Source organism: Barbus barbus (genome assembly GCF_936440315.1).
Source record: "Barbus barbus genome assembly, chromosome: 26".
Taxonomy (NCBI): Eukaryota; Metazoa; Chordata; class Actinopteri; order Cypriniformes; family Cyprinidae; genus Barbus; species Barbus barbus.
This window is the reverse complement of record NC_136754.1, coordinates 24,554,884-24,578,665: the sequence shown is the minus strand read 5'-3', so window position 1 is coordinate 24,578,665 and position 23,782 is coordinate 24,554,884. Positions and strand designations below refer to the sequence as shown.

The window sequence follows — 23,782 nt, the reverse complement described above, 5'->3', positions numbered from 1 at the left end:
CTACTGTAAATATATCAAAACTTCATTTTTGATTAGTATTATGCATTGCTAAAATCTTGATTTGGACAATTTTAAAGGCGATTTTCTCAATACTAAAAATTCAAGTTTAGTATCATTACAAACACTGACATTATTTTTACAAGGTTATGGCTGTATTGCTTTTGATTCTAGCCTTTGAAAACTGATTACTTGGATTCACTTGAATCCAAAATGACGGGTTCGGGGGAATCTTGCTCATTTGTATGAACAGTATGAGCAAGATGTTCTCACACTACCCTGTGCTACATTTCAGTGTGTGCTTGACCGTTGAACTCTTCATGAGGACCTCAGTGTGAAATCGATATTGTTTAGCCACTGTGTGTCTGTGTGTCTATATCCACTACTACTGCTGCCCTCCAAAAATAAAATGAGATGAAGCTAACGTTCTTTGGGCCATGTTGTTTTTTCCATACACCTTCCAATCAGCCTCCATCCTGTTGGGCTGTGGCTGTGTTTTGTCTAAGGGGGAAGGTCAGCTTTGTGGTACAGACTGTGGCTTTCCCTGAATCAGCTGTTTTAGTGGCTGTGGATGCTATCTGCTGTACATCCCTCGGGCCTGAGATCTGGGCAGTCAAGCTTGTTTGTGATTAACGTGGAACGCAGGGGCCACATTAATTGCAGTCATCTATTTATTAAGATTATTGGAGTATGTTTTACTCCAATATTACTTTACTAATCTCACATTTAATTCAATGTGTTACTTATTGTTTCTTTGTAATTATTTGTGATATTTACTAGCAAATGACATTTGTTTCTCTAAAGTAAAGAGAACTTTTGAAAAATGACCTACTGGTTACTCTTTTCCATGCAATCCAAAAATAGACACTTTAAAATGTTCAAAAAGCACAGAAGGATCTAAAAAAAAAAAAAAAAAAAAAAAAAAACGAAAAATGTCCATATATCTTAAAAATGTAAGATCTAAATTTATATCTTAAATATTTCTGTCCATTTCTTCGTCTGGCAAACAAAACTGTGCACTTTAGATACGATAAGATCTCCCTCTGCTCCAATGGCGTGAGGTCCCGAGAAACATGGCCACCGTGATATGGCACTGTTTCTCCTGTACAAATTCATCTTATCCTCATGACCTCCATGCACACACACACACACACACACACACACACACAGCACACAATCCTGGTGTTGTCGAGCCGTGAACTTAAACATGCTCCTCGTGTTTGAAAATGCACACACAATACATTTGTTGAGCCTAGTTTCTGTGGTATCACCAGGGTTTGTTTAGGCAGAAAATACATAAGCATTCTACATTCTGAATTATGTTTTATCAGGTCATCAAACAGTCAAATGGAGATAATTCTTTCAGAACCAGCGCTGTACCAGGCACTGTAATAGAAGGACTCACTGTTTACTCTTGGTGGGAATTCTGGATCTGCTCCCTGCTTTGGAAAAAATGAAAGAGAGAATGAAAGATGTAATATTCTATAACACTAAAAATGATGTGTCACTCCCTCTCATATCTCTCAGAGAGATTGGTTTTTAATTTTTGTTGCATTGCTCTTTTTCTGTCCTATTTTTTTAAAAAAAGTGCTGGGTTTTGTTGTGCTTGTTTTTGCAAAGGGATCCAAGGTCTTGAAGAAGCGGAACTTCAGAAAGGGAGTCGTATCAGGCAGATCTGCTGTGTATAATGCTAACATTGTGAAGTGGTTTTGAGAGGCGTGGGAGATCAGAGTTCTGTGCTGCAGACAGATATACAGCACTTCCATGTAATGTCTCCACAGCACGTATGCAGACCGTTAGAACTGTCACACTTTAAAACACTTTAAATACCTTGATTTTAGCACGTACACAGCCTGATGAAGGGGAGAATATAAAAGTGAAAACATTTTCACACAACACAAAAGGAAAAGTTGAACAGAACGTTCTTTTCCACACAATGCATGCAGTTACCTTGGGCTGCTAAAGCTCTTAAATGGAGAAGAGAAGTAAAACTGGTCACACTTTATATTAGGTGGCCTACTATGTACTTACATCAAAAAATAAGTGCAATGTACTTATTGTGGTCATATTGTATTTCAAAACACTTTTGCTGCTATTGAGGTGGGATATGGGTAAGGTTAGGGACAGGTTTGGTGGTATGGGTAGGTTTAAGGGATGGGTCAACAGTGTAATTATAACATTTTTAAATATAAACGTACAATGTAAAAACATGTATGTACACAATAAGTGCATTGTATCAAATTATTAATTTTAATGCAAGTACAAGTAGTTAAGGCCACCTAATATAATGTGGGACCGTAAAACTTGTCCATATCAGTTGTGCGTTATATATTTCACAAGATTAAAACCATATGACCAACACCATATGCTTTGTTTGATGAACAGATCAAAATTTAACTCAACATTTGGTGAAAATCTGCTATAGATCTCATGCATGTTTATATTGCATGCTTGTTTAAAAGTTGGTGCTTGAAGACAATTTGGAATAACGTGAGGGTGAGCAAATTATTTTCCTCTTTTAAATGAAAAGGGTAAGCATTTACATTTAGCTGACGCTTTTATCCAAAGCGACTTACAATTGCTATATATGTCAGAGGTCGCACGCCTCTGGAGCAACTAGGGAGTTAAGTGTCTTGCTCAGGGACACATTGGTGTCTCACAGTGGATTCGAACCCGGGTCTCTCACACCAAAGGTATGTGTCTTATCCACTGCGCCACCCTTAATTGCTTTTTTATTTTTTTTATTTTTTTTACTTTAATAGAACTTTCACAGTTTATGGAATTAAAGAATAAGTGTAATGTCATTTTGGAAAAAAATAAAAAAATAAAATAAAATAAAATCTGACCAAAAAGTTTGTTACGCAAAACTTTGCACCGGCTGTTAATTAAGAAAAAATCATTATTGAGTGAAAATCTGCTATAGCTCATAGATCTCATTCATGCTTATTTATACTTTGACGCTTGAAGACAATTTGGAACAACATGTACAAGTAAATTACAAAATTTTGGGGTGAATGGTCTTTTTTGGTTTACAAATGATTAAACAAAAAATAATTAAAAATTATTATTATTATTATTAAACTTTAACAGAAAGAAACCCCACTAAAGAATCTTTTTTTATTATTATTTCAAGTCAATCAAAACATATACTCAAGAAATCAAAGAACAGACATGACGTAATTTCAGAAAGAAATCTGGCCAAAACTAAGGAGCTTTGGGGTTCATTATGGTGGTTCAAAATGGCCTGTCATTGAAAGCTTTCCAGAAAGCTTTGCACCAGTTGTTAAACACCTTTGAAATGCTATTGGTACATGATGATTACATACTTGTTGGGAGAACTCTGGGGCTCCATGTTCATGGATGTGAATATGTTTTGATGTTCATTTCTTCACTCATCTAAACATTGCTCCCAGTAGCATAGGTGGTGTGTTTACCAACAGAATACCATTGCTCAGGTGTTTCTTCTGTTTATCCCTGAACAAAGAACCGCAGGGGTCTTCAATAAATTTCATATAGTAGTATTAATATATATAATATAATATTAATCATTAAATTACAATTCCAATGTTTCAGGTAAACAAAAATACGAATTATACTTTGTACAGCAGTGGCGACTTTCCTATATGATCAGCAACATGATAGCTGTCAGTCAAAATCCCCAAAGAGTGCCGAAGAGTTAACGAGGAACCAGCATGATCTACTCCTCCCACCCCATCAATGACCCCCTAAGGCCCTAAACCTAGCCTCTAAACTCTCTCCATTACTCCCCCTCGTCAGCCTTTGAGTCCTATTTGTTTTGATAGGCTGAGGTCTGGTCCCATTGGAGATTCATGTTTGGGGAGAACAACAAGATGCTGACTGAATAAGAAGTCTGAAGAAAGAAGCAGGGGTTCTCTAAACCTCCGATAAGAAGATTTCAAAAACAAGATATGCATTGAGAATATAGGAGACGGCTAGAGACGTCTTATCTGCTTTGTTGTGACCTACTCTGGCCTTGATCATTCAAACTGAGATGCTAAGATGATGTATGATGTATTAGATTGGATGTTCTCATACGTCATCTTAGACACTATCTAATCATATGTGGAAATGCTCTGATATGACTTTCACTTTTTAAATTGGGATACATTAAGGCACACTGGGCAAAGCCACTGTGCTAAGCAACAGCTCCAACATATTTAACAGTTCTATATTTGCATGCATGCACAATCTTTGGTATGAAACATAGTGAAGTCATTTGTCATAGTTTTGTCATCGGAACCAAAATGAAGCATGAATTGGAACTCTAATGACGTTTCATTTTTGCTATTTCACAATGTTCACATGTTTTCTCATTCTTTATAAGACGGATCACATTATCCTGTTCTCCCTTACCTTTAGAAGTTGATAGAGAGATCCTGAGCTGTTGACAAAAAACAGCATTGACCAGACATTCTCACCTTGCTCACTTCAAACGCCATCTCTATGAACAATTGGCCTGCTTGTAGTGAGCAGCAGTTCCGCGTACCTGTGTTTACCTTTGGTCTGCAAGCCAAGCCAACAGTGGAATTCAAAGGGCACGAGCTGTAGAGTGCTCACTCTCCCTGTTACCATTGTGTAAAGCACCCCCCCCCCCCCCCCCCCAACACCATTAAAACACAAAGGAATAAGCAAATGTAACTCTCACTCCAAGTAACCTGAGAAAACAATATGTGATGCTGCCATAGTCTTTCAGTACATATGTTGAAACCAGTCCTGTTTGAAAGACCATCAGTCAAATACATTTATGGAATTGGAACACAAATCTCTTAGCAAGTATCACTATTGCTTATGCTCATTTTTTGATGAGAGGCTTGTACCCTAAACTTGTTAATAATGTTAAATGTCATTTTGCTAAGATACTATCATACTTTGTGTGTGTGTGTGTGTGTGCGTGTGTGTGTGTGTGTGTGTGTGTGTGTGTGTGTAAAAACCCAAGTTACCTTATAATTTATGGTGATAAGCAGTAAAAGGGGTGTGTTGGTTGACATTATTTATTTAATGTTTATTATTTATGATATCATGTGGTCTTCTATTTTAACACCTGCATTTTTATGGTAATTATCGTTTAAGGTAAAAAGCCGATTTTGATATATTAACATTATTTCACTTCATAAAATATATGGTTATGCGTTATAAAATATACAGGCATCAATATGCCATTCTGTAATACCTGAAATATTGTCAACAAAATTTTTATAATGAAATTCTGACAACCATAGATAGGTGTTTTGTAACTAACTCTAATTTGGCTGCAACATTAATTCTTAGACCTGTGGCTGTGAGTTGCAGATAACTATAAACCATAATAAGTTATATTTCCATTGAAATATGCAGAATAAAAAAAAAATTAAATCTGTTTTAGCTCTATATAAGTTAGATTATATAGTCAAATTAGTGTATTTATAGAATAAATGTTCATGAACATTATCGAAGATTAGCCAGGGTCTGTAAATAAATACTAATACACCAAAATGGAATATTTTATGTTTATTTATTTATGTTTTTTTTCTGTTATAATGACACTAGGTGATATGCATGGGGGAAATGCATAGAAGTGCTCATTTACTCATACACTGTTCAAAATATGAATTAAAATTAATTGATTAATCGCAATTAATCCCTTCCAGATAAAAGTTTTTGTTTACATAATATATGTGTATGTACTTTGATATATGTGTATGTACTGTGCTATATTTATCATGTATGTACTCATACAATATATATTTAAAAAATATTTACATGTATAGATTTATATTCATATAATTTATATTACAAATAAATATTTTTAATATATAAACATAACATCTTTTTTTAAATATATACATGTATGTCTGTATTTCTATATATAATAAAAATACACAGTACACACACATATATTATGTAAACAAAAATAATTTTTCTGTGATTAATTGTTTATTAATTGTGATTAATCATTTGACAGCGCTAGTTTAAATGCCAACATCATATGTATGTTTATGATAAAATGGGTTAAAAAAATGATTCTGTCTATTCTGGAGAGAGAAGCTGTGAAGAGGCTGAGCCAGGTCAGGGGCTAGAAGAAGCTACAACGGATAGCAGTATGTTCTCAAGACATTTGAAATATTGTCTACGGATAAGACAACACCTGTAGAGGACAAGGCCCAGGTGGCCATGCATCTTTCAAGAACATGAGGTGTCAATAAGTAACGTGGTTATATGGGCTTGTTAATATTTAACCGGACCCCAGATTTGCGGCCCCTAACAAAGTTGAACTGACACGGGCATGCTGGTGCTGATCGCGGAGTGGTCCATGAGAAACCAAAAAAGAGTATAGGCTACATGAAGGTAAACACATAAACGCCAAGTGAATCTGAGTCTGTTGAGGGTGGGTTGTTTGTCTACGACGCATATGGAATTTTCAGACGGGGAGTGGAGATTTTATTGGTATAAATAAGGCTTTTATGAGCATTCAGGTGCAACTGTTGCTCATTTAGCCAAAAGGTAAGGAGTTACGGCACTCCTGCAACTCCAAAACGCATTCGCTCTCTCAAAACGCTAACACGCCTCCCTTGCCAGGGTCAGGGGAACACGATTAAGGACTATCTATCTCCCCCGATCCCCCATAATGGCCTTGTGGCTCCAGGCGGAGGGTGAGCAGCGCCATCCTTGACAGACACCTTCAGTAAGCTCTTCAACCCCCCCACCAACAGCCCCGTGCCCCCCTGCTTGCCTGCCTGCGTGACTCCTGCCTCGGTGCTTTGATAAACACTGCCAGCAGGGCTCAAACATGGGTCAGGATAACCTCCTGATGACCCAAAGGCTCCGTCTCCTGTTGTGACACCCACACACACACACACACACACAGACACACTGCTGACCAGGTCATCTCTACCCGACGAGCCACTTCACTGTTCTTATCAATGTTCGCAATTCAACAGTGGAGCTCTTTGCTTGAATATACTGCTGTGTGATTGTTAATTGTTGGAAGATGACTTTTACTTGCAGTTGATTTGTGGGCTTGACTTAGAACTGTTTTTTAAAGAGATGGCTCACCCAGAAATTGACCTGTTTGACTAGTTTTCTGCTTTAGAGCACATATTTATCCATATTCAGCAGCCTCCATAACAGCACTAAACCCCACTGATTTTTATTTTAGGAATGAACACAGTTGAAAAATTCCTCAAAATATCTTCTTCCGTCTTCTGCAGAAGAGAGAAAGTCAAACAGGTTTGGAATGACATGAGTGTGAGTGAATGTTTTTGTGTGAACCACCAAAAGCTGAATATGTACTTGTTAATATATCCAAAAGGATCCAAATAAGAAAACTGTACAGGATTCTATTAGAATTTATTTATCATATTTTATCATAAAATTGATAACATTTATTTTATCACATTTTGGAGCCATTCCTATAAGATTCCCATCTAGGACTTTCTGTTCATTTTCTTTGCAGCAGCTTGCTTACTGAGAAAATAGGATGCTAATGGATGTATATATATATATATATATATATATATATATATATATATATATATGATAAATGTCAGAATTTGAGCATTTGGACGTGTGCACAGGGTAAACAGAACTCTTGAGCTGCAGGACTGCATTATGGGAAAAAAAATCTGCTTACTGATAAAACTGTGTTAAAGGCCTAGTCTATATTACTATTCCAAGGGCTTTTTAACCCTGGAATGTACTGTACAATTAGAAAATTATATTTTATTCCAGGTGCTGAAATCTTGTAAAATTCATCTCGTAAAATTTTAATATTTTATACACAGACTTCAAGTGCTAAGGAAGCATTGCCATAATGACAATGTGATGATAAATGACCCTTTCCATTCTTAAGGTTGCTATAAATCCCTTTGAACTTCCACCGTTCCAAAGTTCAGCCTAACACTGAGTATATTATAGTATGTGTAAATTGACATTATCCAAAACAGTGTCACAGTTTTATGAATTGCACAGAGGGCAGAAAAAATATTCAAACCAATAGCAAAAATGTAACAGGTTAAACATTGAGCTCTGATTAAACCTTATTGGGTCTGGAAAACTATGACAAATGTCTATAATGTAAAGTACACAATACATAAACTGTAATACAGAATCACAATGCTCCGGTCACTTGGAGGTGTTTCAGATGCTGCTTTACAGAGTTGATTCAGTTAAACAGAATGCACAACAGCAATATGCATGAATCCTACTGCTCAGGGGAAAGGAAAATGAGGGTTTTACGTCTTGTCTTTCTTTGTCTGACTAGCTCTAAAAAAATGTAGTCTCAACAACTTGTCCATTTGTAGTGTTATGTACGTATATATATATATATAAACTTTTCTGCATTATATGACTGAACTCAAGATGATCAAAATTGAGCAGGAAAAATAACATTTCCCTCAAATATACATGATAAATAATCAAGTATCACAATACAATTTGTCAAGGTAAATTAACCTCAGTTCATGTCACACAAATGCTTAAGAAATTAGTCTTATAGATTCACAGCACTGAGGTTCTTTTGGTGAGTCTGAAGAAGCATATCTTTGTCTACTCTGAGATGCGGCTTTCCTTAACCTTCAGAAGTTGTCTTTGTCCTTTTATGTCACACTGGGTCTCGATTAGATCACATATAATCGCATTATCTGACCAGCATCAGCTTCATTGTCTCCAGAGCTGAAGCACACACACATAATGCAGTAGCTTCATTTCCTTATCAGCCACCATGAGCTCAAACACAGTAAGGTCAGGAATTACGGTTACAGTTTCAGCAGTTCATTCAATTTACATATATCCCCCTAACAAATACAATCATTGTTCAGTATTAACATGCCGCAGTGTTAATGCAAACTAGTATAATGCAACACAAGGATAAATCATCCTAAATATGGTTCGTTTTCTTGCATGGAAAAATGGGGTGCTTTTGAAGGACAGGATTTTTAAAGTAACAGAAAGAAGCAACAGCCGTAGGTGACAGCTTGATTCTCAACTATTTTCCAGTCTAACCATAGGAGCTGTGGACCAACAGACAGCACTGAAACCAGAAGCACTGCCGCCAGGTGTTTCATTCCCAGGCAGTGCAATAACCTTGACATTAGTAACGAGTTGCCTAAACGTCTCATGAATCACCAATGAACTACATTTACAACTGCACACTTGCTTAGAAAGAATGCAATAACAGGAAAATAAATCAGCAGCTCGATTTTAAATTAATGTTCATTTTTAATTAAGTGTAATTCCAGATATTTCATTTAATTCAAGTCACATTTATTTATATAGCGCTTTATACAATAGAGACTGTGTCAAAGCAGCTTCACAGTAATGAACAGAAATAACAGTGTTAATGTTGTAGAATTCATCAAAACAAATTCAATTTAAGCTGTATAGCAGCTCAGCAGAAGGTAATAGACCATTTCAATGTGGGGATGTCATTGACCCATTAAAATTTCCTGCTTGTCGTCAAACTATTTCAACACTATTTTTTCTTTTTTTATCAAAAGGTGGACGTTTTTGGATTCTCTGTCTCATGGCAGTTCATACATATTTTACGAGGTGGTTAATTAATACGAATTCGTACGACCTCACTTGTACAAATTCGTAAAAGTTTTGCTAAATCGTATGTATTTTACGACTTGCACAATTCATATGAATTTGTACGAATTACCTACACCTAAACCTACACGTCACTGTGGTCTAGACAAATCGTACACAATCTCACGACTGAGGTTGTGCAAATTAGCCACCTCGTAAAATACGTACGAATTGGTTGTGAGATAGCATTGGAAACTCATTAGGACTGTTGCCTTCGATTGTTATTGTTTAGATCCCTCAAAATGGTCTATAGTGTCGAGCCAGTTCAGTGTTGATTCAGTTTAGTTCAATAACAGTGTTCATTTCAGTCATAAGCAGCCCTACAGAAGGCTACAGTGTCATTATTCTGTTCAAGTCAGTTCAATGTTGATTTAATAACAGTGTAGTGTCCGTATCCAGCTAAAATTTTGGTCTTTTGCGATAATGTCAGTGCAGTTGAATAATATAACGGAAAATAAATTTTGACTATAAATGTCTTTTAACATTTAATCAATCACTAATTTATTTATCTGTAAATAAATTAAATACTCAGTATTTGTAATTAGTCAAAGTTAAAAATTTGAACTATATACTGTAATCGAAGTGTTATTCCCCCTAATTTAATGACTGAAGTGATACAGTGTAAATGTGCTAAGCTCAGCTCTACAAAAAAACTGAAACACTCACTTGTTAAACTTTTAGAAGAGACTCTGTGCAAGGTCTCTTTACACAAAAGAGGGTTGAAAAGGAATACAAAGACCTTTCAGACAAGAAAACAAGAGTGCATCTGTCAGGTGTTGCTAGCCAAATGCCAGCAGCCTTGAAGGGAGTAGACTGGAATGCAGGGGCACTATCTCGAAGTAGAAAAGCCAAACCAAGTTTTCTTATTTTCTTTTCTCTTAGGGTGAGAGAATTGGTAGAGTAGAAATCAATATTCCAGAGTCCATCCATTTTTTTTGCCTCTTCTTTTTGTGGACCTATGTGAAACTTGCAGAGTGACCCCTGACAGAAGTTAATGGCTAACTGTGTTATCTCTCTTTACAGCCCGGGGTTGAACCCCAAATCAATAGATGATGCACAAATATTCCAGCACTCAGCATTGTCCGTGCTCTCACCACATTTTAGATCGTAAAATGCTGCAATGTTAAAGAAGTTCTGCTATGTGTATGTTTTCATTACCATTTCACTTGCACTAGATAAATGTTCTCTTTTAATGTAATACAGAAAAGTGTATGCATTCAAGGAAAAAATATGTATTTTTGACTAAATAAAATAAAATAGGAAAAATGCCTTTGCAAATTAAATCCTTAAAAAAAAAAAAAAAAGAAATTAAACCATGAGGCACTGATTATTCCAACTCCAAATCCATATTTATACCCGAGTCTGTGAGATGTCACAACAGCGTTTAAGCATTTGCTAGTGCACAGAGCATGTGACCGACGCTAAATATATCGTATTGAGTCACTACTATCACAGCTTATCACTGTCTAAAGTATCGTCTACGTGATTACAGCATGTACACCGACGAAATGGACGAGAGTTGAGGGGAAGTTTTGATGAATGACATGCTGTTCGGTGAACAAACAAGTATCGTCTCCAATCTAGAATTCAAAAGTACTTCCACCAGTTTACTACCCAGCCAAAGGTTGAGCTCAAGGAGGTTTTATAGAATTATTAAGTAAGCAATTATGATAACCTGGCGTTTTAAAGATAATAGAATGATAAGATTCTGCTGGAGGCGCATTATCGCTCACCCCCTCGCGTCAGAAGTCAATATGTTTTTCGTGTTTTGCTTTTGTTTTCCACGTTTTCTTCAATCAAATCAGCGAATGTTATGTCTGCTGAGCAAATGTGTCTTTATTTGTGGCGATCATCAGAAGCTCATATGGGCCGCAGTGGAAGTGAGAGAGGGTTAGCATGACCCTGCTAAGCTAGTGGTACTTTTATCAAAGCTCATAAACCTTGAATGACTATATATTGATAAAGACTGTTTAAAGTGTCATTGGAATGATAACATTTGCACTGTAAATGCGGCCCGCAGGCTCCAGCTCCAGTCGAGGCCCATTGATAAGCACACTGGCTCGATTCCTCACGACATCCCCGGCGACAACAATATCAAACTTCTACTCCAGTTCATTTGCGGAGTTCAGGTTCTGCGTTGCTTGAGATGCTCAGTGTGTAAAGGTATTTCCATGATAAAAACACTAATACACTCAAATAAAATAATACATTTTGTGTGTATATATATAGTGTGGGAATTGACCTTTTTTATCTATGAGAAATTCATAGGAAAAAAATAAAAATAGTTGAGTAGTTTTGCTTCGTGGTGAGTCATATTCCATAGAAAACAAATAAGTATGTATTATACTCCTGCTGACCTCAGAAGTGGGCAGAATTTATGAATATGCAGGGTGAGTGTATACTTCACCTCGCCTCCCTCAACAGCTCACTTCTATTGAATCTGTGACAGAAAACCTTAAACCTTTAGATAAAATAGAAACAAAAAAGAGGTCAATATTAACAGCTTTTTAAACGTTTACATGATTATACCAAGCAATTTTACATTCTAGATGTTTCATGAGGTAAAATAAAGTGAGCCTTATCTCAAAAATTTTGACATATATATTCTTTATTTACTTATATAATTACAATAAAAAATAAATTGCAGTTTGGCTTTTACCTAAACAGATGCTAAATAGTTATATAATAAAATATGGTGATATTATGTTGACATACACACACACACACACACACACACAGAAAACCAAATAAAGTACCTGCGTGAAGATAGCAAGCACTGTATGAAAATAAATGGTAAATGTACTAATGTGCAGCATTGTTGACAAAAACATCAAATCTAGCCAATTGCTTGGGCAAAAATAGCAAGCTCTGCATTAAAATGCAGTAAATTGCAGTATGTTAACACTGTGCTGAAAAGACATACACATTCAAAGGAATGCTGGACAAATTTAAGAGAAGCGTCCTTCCTGAAACTGGCACGAGTTCATCAGTTATAGGTGTTTGTGCATGTGGGCACTTGCGAAATCCAGTGATCAAACTGTGAATGGGGAACAGGTCAGCGGTACTACTATGCAGCTTGTTTATTCAACCTATCTTTTTGACTATTTAATCTTTCTGTGCTGCGTGTCTTGAGCAGAGGTGAGGCAGACACATCTGGCCAACCTGTATCTACACAACAAACACAGAATCAGAGCCCTGAGACAGCGAAGGGAGGAGAAAACATGGCCTCTTTATGATTTAACAGCGAGGGGTTGGGTGGCGTCTCTAGGGTCCGAACTCCAGAGCCCTGTGGCCTACGCTCTCAGCACACCAAGAAGAGCCTGTCCAGACCTAACGGCCTTTGCCCGTGCCTGTCATTAACGCCAGGCCATAAATATCCCCCGCTGCCATGAGCGAGGTGACGTGTGAGGACCTTCAGACACAAGGATCAATGTCTTACAACAAACAGGCACAAAACGCTGTCTGAAGCAGGTGTGGCTCCCGTGTGTTTGACGTGTTCTCGGGTTTTCGTTTATTGGTAGCTGATGTGATGTGGTTTGTTCAGTCTGAATGCTTTTTTTTATTTTTTTTTAGCTTTTTTGTTTTTGGATTTGTCTGTCAAGAATTTTATATTTCTAAGCATCCAAAAGTGAAAGAAAGGAAATAAATAAAATACAAATATCACCTAAATATCACATCTTTCCCTGGATAATTTGCATTAAAGAGAAAAAAAACAAACATATTTATATGGGCATATATATAAAATATGTTGCCTGAAGAAGGGTTTCATCTGAAATTTTGAAGGTTAGTTTATTAGTAACTGATGTATTGGTTCATTCAGTCCAAACATGGATATTTTTATGATTTATATAATTTATAATTTATTTTTTTTGTCAGTAATTTATATTTATATGCCAACAATATATTTTCAGTCACCTATATTAGGAATTATTATAATTTCTGTATATAGGAGTATATAAAATTTTGGAGTCAGCAAGATTATTATTATTATTTTTTTTTTAATTTAATATTTTTACTATAATGAGGATAATAAAGATGCATTAAATTGATCAAAATATCCATTTATAATGTTACAATTATTAATTTTAAATGAATTCTGCTCTTTCTAGTCATCAGAAAAGAAATAAATATATTATCTCACATATAAATGTTAACACTGATAATAAGCAATACTTCTTGAGCACCAAATCAGCATATTAGGTAGCTGGGACAACGCATTTCATCTCTAAATTGAATCAAACCAAATGTTAGACAGTGTGCCAAACTCTTCAAGCAGTGGCTCTAATATGTGGCGAGAGCAGGCACTGCCACCTTGTGGTGGTTTCTGACACATTCACTTCAGGATCACAATCAATCACTCAGACACCTCTCTCTGTAACAGCTGTCTATAGCAGAGGTGTGATCTCTGTAAAGATAACGCAAGGGGCCCGGTTCCCCCTGAAGCCGTTAGTCATCTCTCTGGCTCTCGTACCCCAGTCTGGTGTCAGTCACTCTCAGCGGGAGACTCCGTCTGTGTCTGGTACCCTAGGAGAGAGTGACGGGCCCAAGCGTTCACTCAGTCACTCTGTCACAAACTGAAGGCCTGATAACCGCTGAGAAGATAATTGCTTCCTAAATCTCCTAATCTACAGCACTGTCTCTAACACACAACACTGCAATGTAGCGCAGAGTTGGGAAAAATGTATTTTTATTCAATTTATCAAAGTCTAACAACAGGTTGGTGGATTGATCCACACTGCTGGCTAAAAGTTTAGAATAAGTAAGATTTTTTTTAAAAAGTTCACACATGCTCACTAAAGCTGCATTTATTTGATCAAAAATACAGTAAAAACAGTAATATTGTGAAATATTATTTTAAAGAACATTTTTCTATTTTAATAAAATAAAAAAATGTAATTTATTACATGACGGCAAAGCTAAATTGTTGTTGTAGAATTTTTTTATTGCCAATAATGGAAATAGTTTTTGCTGCTTAATATTTTTGTTGTGATACATTACATTACAAAATTGTGATACATTAATTCAAATGTTAAGAGTAAGAACAAAATAGGAAAAAGAAATTCATAAATTGTATATATATATATATATATATATATATATATATATATATATATATATATATATATACACTCACCTAAAGGATTATTAGGAACACTGGTTCAATTTCTCATTAATGCAATTATCTAATCAACCAATCACATGGCAGTTGCTTCAATGCATTTAGGGGTGTGGTCCTGGTCAAGACAATCTCCTGAACTCCAAACTGAATGTCAGAATGGGAAAGAAAGGTGATTTAAGCAATTTTGAGCGTGGCATGGTTGTTGGTGCCAGACGGGCCGGTCTGAGTATTTCACAATCTGCTCAGTTACTGGGATTTTCACGCACAACCATTTCTAGGGTTTACAAAGAATGGTGTGAAAAGGGAAAAACATCCAGTATGCGGCAGTCCTGTGGGCGAAAATACCTTGTTGATGCTAGAGGTCAGAGGAGAATGGGCCGACTGATTCAAGCTGATAGAAGAGCAACTTTGACTGAAATAACCACTCGTTACAACGATAGGTATGCAGCAAAGCATTTGTGAAGCCACAACACGCACAACCTTGAGGCGGATGGGCTACAACAGCAGAAGACCCCACCGGGTACCACTCATCTCCACTACAAATAGGAAAAAGAGGCTACAATTTGCACGAGCTCACCAAAATTGGACGGTTGAAGACTGGAAAAATGTTGCCTGGTCTGATGAGTCTCGATTTCTGTTGAGATATTCAGATGGTAGAGTCAGAATTTGGCGTAAACAGAATGAGAACATGGATCCATCATGCCTTGTTACCACTGTGCAGGCTGGTGGTGGTGGTGTAATGGTGTGGGGGATGTTTTCTTGGCACACTTTAGGCCCCTTAGTGCCAATTGGGCATCGTTTAAATGCCACGGCCTACCTGAGCATTGTTTCTGACCATGTCCATCCCTTTATGACCACCATGTACCCATCCTCTGATGGCTACTTCCAGCAGGATAATGCACCATGTCACAAAGCTCGAATCATTTCAAATTGGTTTCTTGAACATGACAATGAGTTCACTTTACTAAAATGGCCCCCACAGTCACCAGATCTCAACCCAATAGAGCATCTTTGGGATGTGGTGGAATGGGAGCTTTGTGCCCTGGATGTGCATCCCACAAATCTCCATCAACTGCAAGAAGCTATCCTATGAATATGGGCCAACATTTCTAAAGAATGCTTTCAGCACCTTGTTGAATCAATGCCACGTAGAATTAAGGCAGTTCTGAAGGCGAAAGGGGGTCAAACACAGTATTAGTATGGTGTTCCTAATAATCCTTTAGGTGAGTGTATATATAGTATTTCTTTCAGCAAGGCCGCATGATCAAAAGTGGCAGTGAAGGTAATATTTTATAATGTTACAAAAGATTTCTATTTTCAGAACATGCTGTTTATTGAACATTCTATTCATCAATGAATCCTGAAAAAACACCAAATATTAAGAAGCATTATTATTGATCACCAAATCAGCATACTAGAATGGTTTCTGAAAGAAAAGAAAAGTAGCAGTGTCATATTTCATATTTGAATAGAATAATTGCAGAGGTGCTGGTTCGTTCAGTGAAAAAGAATGTTTTTATAAAGCTCAATTTAACTTTTTGAAACATTTTGCTATATTATTATTTATTATGCTTTTAATATGTAGGAGTTATATACAACTATTCAAAAGTTTAAGATTCAGTAAGTTTTTTTTTCAATTAAATTAATATCTTAACTGAAGACATCTATAATTCTATTACAAATAATTTACTGTTCCTTTGAACTTAAGGGGGCGGGGGTTTTGGGGGTTTGGGGGGGTCAGGTAGTTTCCATAAAAAAAAGTTTAGCAGCACAACAGTTTTCAACATGGATAAGAATAAGAAATGTTTCTGCACGATCATGTTACATTCAATACTAGAGAATATATATATATATATATATATAGGCTATTAAAATAATAAAGGCTATTAAGATAATAATAAAAATAATTATTGTTAGATTTTACTATTACTATTTTTGATCAAAAAAGGGAGCTTTGGTGAACATAAGAGATGGATTTCAATTTTACTCTATACATTTTACCAACCCCAAACTTTTGAACGGTAGTGTGTATGATTAAATCCCGCTTCAGAGGTCTCAATACAATTCCACATCCTAAACAATGACCGCAGGCTTGCAGTCCGGATGACAGATGGCCAGCTGAATGTCAGCAGATCCCACGAGGCCCATTTCTCTAATCAGCCCCATTAAACTCTTTTCTCAGCCCAAAACGCTTTGATGACTCTGTGCAGCTCCAAACACACTTGTGCGGCACAGGGGACATTAACAGGAAGATGAGAGCCAAGAATGAAATTTCAGATGTTACAAATCTCCATTAATGCACTCTGCCAGAATCAAGGATCCGCAGGTTTTTTGGAAGAAACATCGGCGCTAGCTGAGTGGTTTATATATCTTCCCCAGTAAGAGGCCGCTCTGTCATCAGAAGAGGAGAAGTCGTGGTTATGAATGAATCGGTCGATACACAGGATGTAAAAGCTCTCAGTAACGCCCATATCAAGGCTCAAGAGATGTGTCGTGCTGCCTTTTTCCATTACATCTTTCTCTATGGATGAGTTGAGTTTAATCTTCTGCTTTCAAGCATGACCACACTGGCCCTACATGGATCGTTTTGTCTAATTGGATTATTTCAAAATGCACAAGAACCCAGTCGACTGACTACCTGCCATTCTTCTATTCTGTTATGCAGGATCGTCTCTGGGAATTGCAATAATACTTAATCAAGAAAACCAACATTCAATTCTGGTTTGTTCATTCTGATCATCTGAAGTGACTGAGTCTAGAAACAAAAGGCGAAAATGCAGCATCTTTTGTGAAGTAATCCGTTTTGTTAGATCTTTATTCCGCAATGCATGTTCAAAGCAAATTGCAATACAGGGCAAAAAGAATTTCTCCTATGATAAATGTTGTACATCATACATTAAACACTCATTCAACAACAAAAGAAAAAAATGTGTTTCTTAAACCAGGGCAGTTTTTTGCTTAATGAATATAAGGTACAAAACAGGCTGTTTGAGTAATCATGACAATACAAGTCTACCATTAAGGTATATTAGTGCATCTAGTTTTTTTATGTTATAATGATCACAAAAAGACTAATACTGGAAAAGAAAGACCATAAAAGATGTGTGATACAAATCCTGGAAAAGGTAAAGTATGAAGCTACTTTTGCTTCCAGTAAAAATGTCTGCTTTGCAGTGTTGAGTCGCACTGAAGTAAAACAACTGTAGACGTAATTTTAGACCTCCTCAATGATGGAACGGGCCAAAGGATAAAAAAAAAAAAAATCTTTGTAGTATATATATTGACAAGCACAGAAAGATGTCAAATTGTTCATGAAAGACTATTTTGATGAACAGTCCTCTACTGCAAATTCTCTTTGCTCAGGTATTCATGTGGCCGAATTAAAGTAAGGCCCCAATTAACAATTACAGCTTACAGGTGATTTTCCATAGTATATTCCAAGTCTTTCAGATTTAGAAGAAAAAGGTAAAAATACATTAACTAGAAAGGTAAAGGTAAAGGTAAACAGCACCTTATTCCCAAAATGTAATGAAATGTTTTTCATGTTTTTGGAACAATAGCATAAGACCAGCAATTTCTATTCAAAACTTTTTTGTATTAAATATCTGGCAAGACAATATGATGCATAAAGTAGGACTGCTGGAGAACAATCCAATAATGATGGTTGTATAGTAAATGAATATCCTTTTAAAGACAACAAGGATCAGTTTGCATGGAAATATGCGCTTTCCTGCATTGATCAGGTGACGAGCCATGGTGTCACAATAATACTCTGTGTATATACTGTAGTACAGCAGCAATTCAAGAGAGGAACATGCAATGTTATACTAACAGTACTGCTAAAAGGTGAATGTTTTATTTCACTGTTTGAGCACGACAAACTTTCTTCCGCCAGTAAATGCAGATGCTTTACATTTACACGACTTTAAACTGAATGCTACGTCATACAGAATGAGACTTTTAAACAAATTTCCAAACATTCAGTGGGACAGAGTTCAGTCACGTTCTACATTTCACCATGCTGTATCATGACCTACACAGATACTGTAGATACAATTGTTTGCATCAGGATATATGAGCATAATACACTGACATAATAAAAGATGAAACAGCAGACCCTGACAGTGTCAGTTCATGTCTTATAGGTGTTGCTGAATTGCTCGTGGGCACTTGCATGAACAAAATGGCAAGATGAAGTAGTTAAGCAAGATTCTTCCTCCTCTTGCTGAACATAATCCAAGCAAACAGAAAACTGAAGTTAACTGAACAAATATCGAGGGTAAAAGACCAAATAAAGATGTAACACTGATGACTCTTAGCTTAGCGTGGACACAGAGAGCCTTGCGGATACAGGAAAGGTGCTTATGAGAGCAGCAGCACGCTCTGTGGCTGGAAAACAGGGATGTTGCTATGGCCCGGCGCTCTAGTAAAGTAGGATGCGACGTTCGATGGCCTTGCGGCAGATGGGGCACTCGCTCATTCGGTCTCCACAGAGCTGACAAGTGCCATGACCGCACATGAAGATCATATTCTTTAGGCGATCCAGACATACGGGGCACATAGTCTGAGTGGAAGGCAAACATGTTTGTTAAATGAGCAATTACTGCAGAAAATTGCATATGCAGAAAACTATTACAATTAGGGGTTAGAATCTTTGGTTAGACAGTGGATCGATTTGATTGAAATTTATTGAAATATGAGATACTATGGAAATAAAACACTGAATAGCCTTCACTGTAATCAAATAAACTGCCACTGAATCTTATTAAAGAGCAATTGATTGTCTTTTGTTTTTTGATTAATGTTAAGAACGTAGGCAGTAGGCAGCAGCAGATATATTAGGCTGCTGTCACTTTAAGACCTAATGCACATTTATGTTCTCTAAAGACATAACCGACTGTGTTAACGAATACTTGTCAACACAATCATTTTGAATTGTGCAAATGATGCTTGATGCATTAATGCGTTCAAATATTTGAATAAAACATTACAAAAATGCGATTCATTCCCTTTTTAGCATTTTCAATAATTATTGACCAAAAATTTGATTCAATTAAAATTCACATTTCAATATTGATGCAAATGCATCGACTGAAATTGTAATCGATGCGTCGAGTAAACCAGTGATTCATTACGCCCCTACTATAAACTGCAATGCTCACTTGCTCTTTGATATCCTGCAGCTGCTGTTGTAACTTCTGTACATCTGCGTTGACATTAGTGTTGTCTTTGTCCCTCTGCAAGGCTGGGATATTTCCGCTGGCTGAAAGGCAAAGCAGAGACCACTGAGAAAAGTATCACCAGTTCAATAGCCAATCATGCAGATGGTGAACTTGGAGCCCTGGGCCTCAGCATTTGCAGATCCCAGAGCCTTCTAACTTGGCAAATATTTACAGAGGAATTGCATGATGATTCTAGAAGTTCTGTGCCTGTTCTGACACTTTACATGGTTTATATGGGGTACCCTTGTGCGGAATCAACCTGCAGCACTGAATCGCAGCAGGCTGCAAGCAGGCCTATGGTCCCACTTGACGGCCTCTCCTATTTGTGTAGTGCAGGCCAGAGAGAATGACGTATGCTGGGGTGGAGATATGGACTGTGAGCCCAAAGGAGCAGGAAGGAGTTGTGGCAGGAAGAATTTGGGGTGAGGAATAGAATACTTACACCAACTTAGTGCCAGATTGTTGGGCTGGAGAAGATCCTGCGACCCCCCTGCCATTGAGTTAGAGCCCCCTGCTGAGAAGCAACCAGTCACAGTGTTATGTAATGCAAGCACCCCTGCTGTTGGCTCGGGGATCAATCCAGCCTGTGGCATATTCTAGCTATAAATATTCTTTAGAGGGAGCAAAGGGAAGAGCAAGTTAATGTAAGTTTTTGACACAGCTGCTGTGGAAGGGAGGCCTTGTTCATCAAGGTATCCATCATTTACGGCTACGGAAGAGACGACAGTCACTATTATAAAGGAAAGATTTTAAGAGGGGATGCACTGATATTAAAATTCTGGCTGATATTAATAAGCCCACAAATACTTATCCATTACCACCAAATATATATCCAATTTTGAAATTTAAACATCTCCAATAACAGCCAATAAGCAATATGGGTAACACTTTATTTTAGGGTCTCTTACCTAGCTGCATATTAGCATGCATATTACTAGAATTTGAGCTATTTATTAGTACTAATTAAGCACATATTAATGCCTTACTCTACATCCCTAATCCTACCCAATACCTAAACTTAACAACTAGCTTACTAACTATTAATAAGCAACAAATTAGGAATTTATTGAGGGAAAAGTCGTAGTTAATAGTGAATAAGTGTTCCCTATTCTAAAGTGTTACCGCAATGTTATCAATATATCTTGCATCCCTAATTCTTTATGGTTTTCATTCAGTGAAAAAAAAAAAAAAAACCATTTACAGCAAAAAGGTTTTAGAGGCCGCAAGTGCTGAGAGGCCTGAAATGGAGATTTTTTTTATAATGGATTAGTATGAAAGAAGACAGACAGACTGGTTAATTTTAAGCCCGACAAGTTGGGAAAAAATTAGATGGATATTCACTAAGGGGGAAATTTATGGCAGCACAGTGAGAGACATTTCTTGGCCTCAGGGGTCGGCTAACAAGACTGGATCATTTCCACCAGGTCATTTAACAGTCTCCCAATCTTATTTTCCAAAAACGATGTAGAATCTGTCTGACAGCATCATTAGCGGATGTTTCCTGTGTTCATATTCAAGTTCTCCTCAGTGGAAATCAAGTTCTAGGCCTACTTGATGGACCACAGCCTTCAGATGCCAGTTTATTACATCCTCTTTTAGAGTGAGGAGCCTCTTGTATGTGGGGACCGAAGTGCTCTAGTCTTTAAAGTGACTGAAGCAGAAGAGAATCCCATCTATGGTGGCATTTCTCTCTCATTGCGCCGTCTACATGGGGGGGGTTAGGTCTATACGGGATGCTGCTTTGGTTTTGTGTGTGTGGAAAAGTGGCGCCTTACAACAAACAGAGCTCAGGCACTAAAGACAGACTGAGATAAGAGCTAAAGGCTACATTCCTCTGTTGACTGGACTGTGTGTGTGTGTGTGTGTGTGTGCATGATTGTGTGGATCAGCATGTCTGTAGGTCAGCAGAGATGTCAGCATGGATGGATGTGTTAGACATCTAAGCGAGGCTAAAAAGAAACAGATCCTTCTCTCTATAAATAAACACTGTAAAAAAAGTGAACTTACACCAGTATCCCTTTGAACTCAAACTAAACCAACATAAAGAACATGGGCAGTGTCATGATCACATACAAAAGGAACGATGTAGTAACAAAGAGTGGTGAATCACAACTCAAAATAAGATGGGACTAAAATAAATCTTGGATAGCCCCTTTGACGTGTCCAATTATAGAAATATTCGATGTGTTCTGTGAAAAATGAATTCGGGGGATTCATTTGCACACGTCTGCGTGAAGTGACTTCCTAAAAATCCTTATAACTCGTAGTACATGTTACTAAGACATTCCAGAGCCATTACAAAGCTCATTCCAGGGTGTTGATATTATGCATTAAGAGGAGGGGCTACACCTCTGATTTGAGTCATGAAAACACATTTGGGAAATAACAGATTAGTCATAACAATGGGGAGAGAAAAGTGCGCGGGCAATAGAAACAGAGCAGCACCAACTAAAGCCAACATAAATATTAAACATGAGAGACATGAGAACCAAGGCAGAGAGAGGAAAGAGAAATAAAAACGGGAACGTGTGGAAGTTCACTCACTAAGGTCCTCATCATCAGTGGCATCCTCCATACCTTTCCCTCCACAGCACAAAACGAAGGGAGTGCGGCGCTCCACCACGGCCCGACACTGTACACACTTTTTCATCAGGTTGGCACAGTCTGCAGGAACACACACAAAGTACAGGGTTAGCTTCTAATCCTATATCTGTCTCCTATATTATATACACACTATACGATACTTGATTCGAAGGCCTCTCTTTTCAACATGATCAAAACTTTGAAATACCCGTTGCACACAATCTACGACATACCTTCTGTAATCGGAGGTATTTTTTCCTCAAATATGACCTCCATATTCTCCTATTTTTTACTATATGAGCCGTAAAAGCCATTATACTCAAATTTATACTCAACAAATGCACATATGCAAACTTTTTAGAAAATATGTAAAAGCTCAATTGTTTACTGGTTCAATTACCAGTTCCATTTCAAATAAATACATATTTTTCTGACTATTATTTCATATGCCAGGCGTTATAGGGTTAAGTTAGCTTGTTAAATAGAAAGAAAATGAAGTAAATACCCATAGAACAGGCGGTTGCGGTTTGAGGTTAAGGCTGACAAAACCAAACTGAAAAGGAGGGTCTTGCTGACGTGATAAATGGTGAAATAGAGAGAATGAAACTCAGGGCATCTGGCAGGAGGGATGTTTGCTGAGAGCAAACAATTCACTGAGCTTCAACCTAACCTCTAAGACATTTTCATCACTGTGATGTGCTTCATTTTTTGTCGGATTATCCCAAGGTAAGTTTGTTTGTTTATAGTTTAACACCATGCCAGCTATTTGTGGCGAGAAAAAATAAAGATATAGACTTTTAAATTAGGTTTTTAAAATTGACCTTTGATTAAATAAAAAATAAAAAAAGCTAACCCATGGGAAAAGTGAATCTCGAATTTGTAAAGCACCTGTCCATGTTCTAATTCGTTCCAAAACAAAATAGGACAAAATAAGATATTATATTTTGTATACCGAAAAAGCCTACTTTTAGTTTCCTTTTTTGCATTGTGACATGCATGACAAGTGCATTTTAACCCCAAACTGTCAATACTGTAATGCATTCAGACATAAAGGCAGTACAACAAATACTACCATCATTTATGAATACATCTGAAAAAGCATTAAATATTCATTTTGAGTCATAAAAATCAGATGCTGCATTACAACAATCATAATTGTGGAGGAAATTGTGCTTGAATTTCAAAAAATATTCTCAATTAATAAAATGGTCCTATGGTGTGAAAAAAGAGCAGGGAATGTTCTAGACAAATTTTGAGAGAGTCACCCATATTTTAT

The 23,782-nt window shown here is 37.0% G+C and overlaps 1 protein-coding gene across 2 annotated transcripts in view; it reads right to left on the bottom strand.

Annotated features, from left to right (window-relative positions):
- Positions 1-17,488: 17,488 nt before the first annotated feature.
- The window catches only part of LOC306845708 (E3 ubiquitin-protein ligase mib1-like), a 63,202-nt gene continuing 56,908 nt past the window's right edge, over positions 17,489-23,782 (bottom strand). Inside the window, exons 19-22 of one of the 2 annotated variants that reach the window (XM_079378655.1) lie at positions 22,468-22,587; positions 20,366-20,437; positions 19,864-19,964; positions 17,489-19,265 (exon numbers count right to left, since the gene is read on the bottom strand). In XM_079378655.1, coding sequence (XP_079234781.1) covers positions 19,125-19,265; positions 19,864-19,964; positions 20,366-20,437; positions 22,468-22,587 — 434 coding nt within the window. In that variant the 3' untranslated portion in view covers positions 17,489-19,124. The remainder of the gene's footprint in view (positions 19,266-19,863; positions 19,965-20,365; positions 20,438-22,467; positions 22,588-23,782) is intronic. The other variant, XM_079378656.1, reaches the window with a different exon arrangement.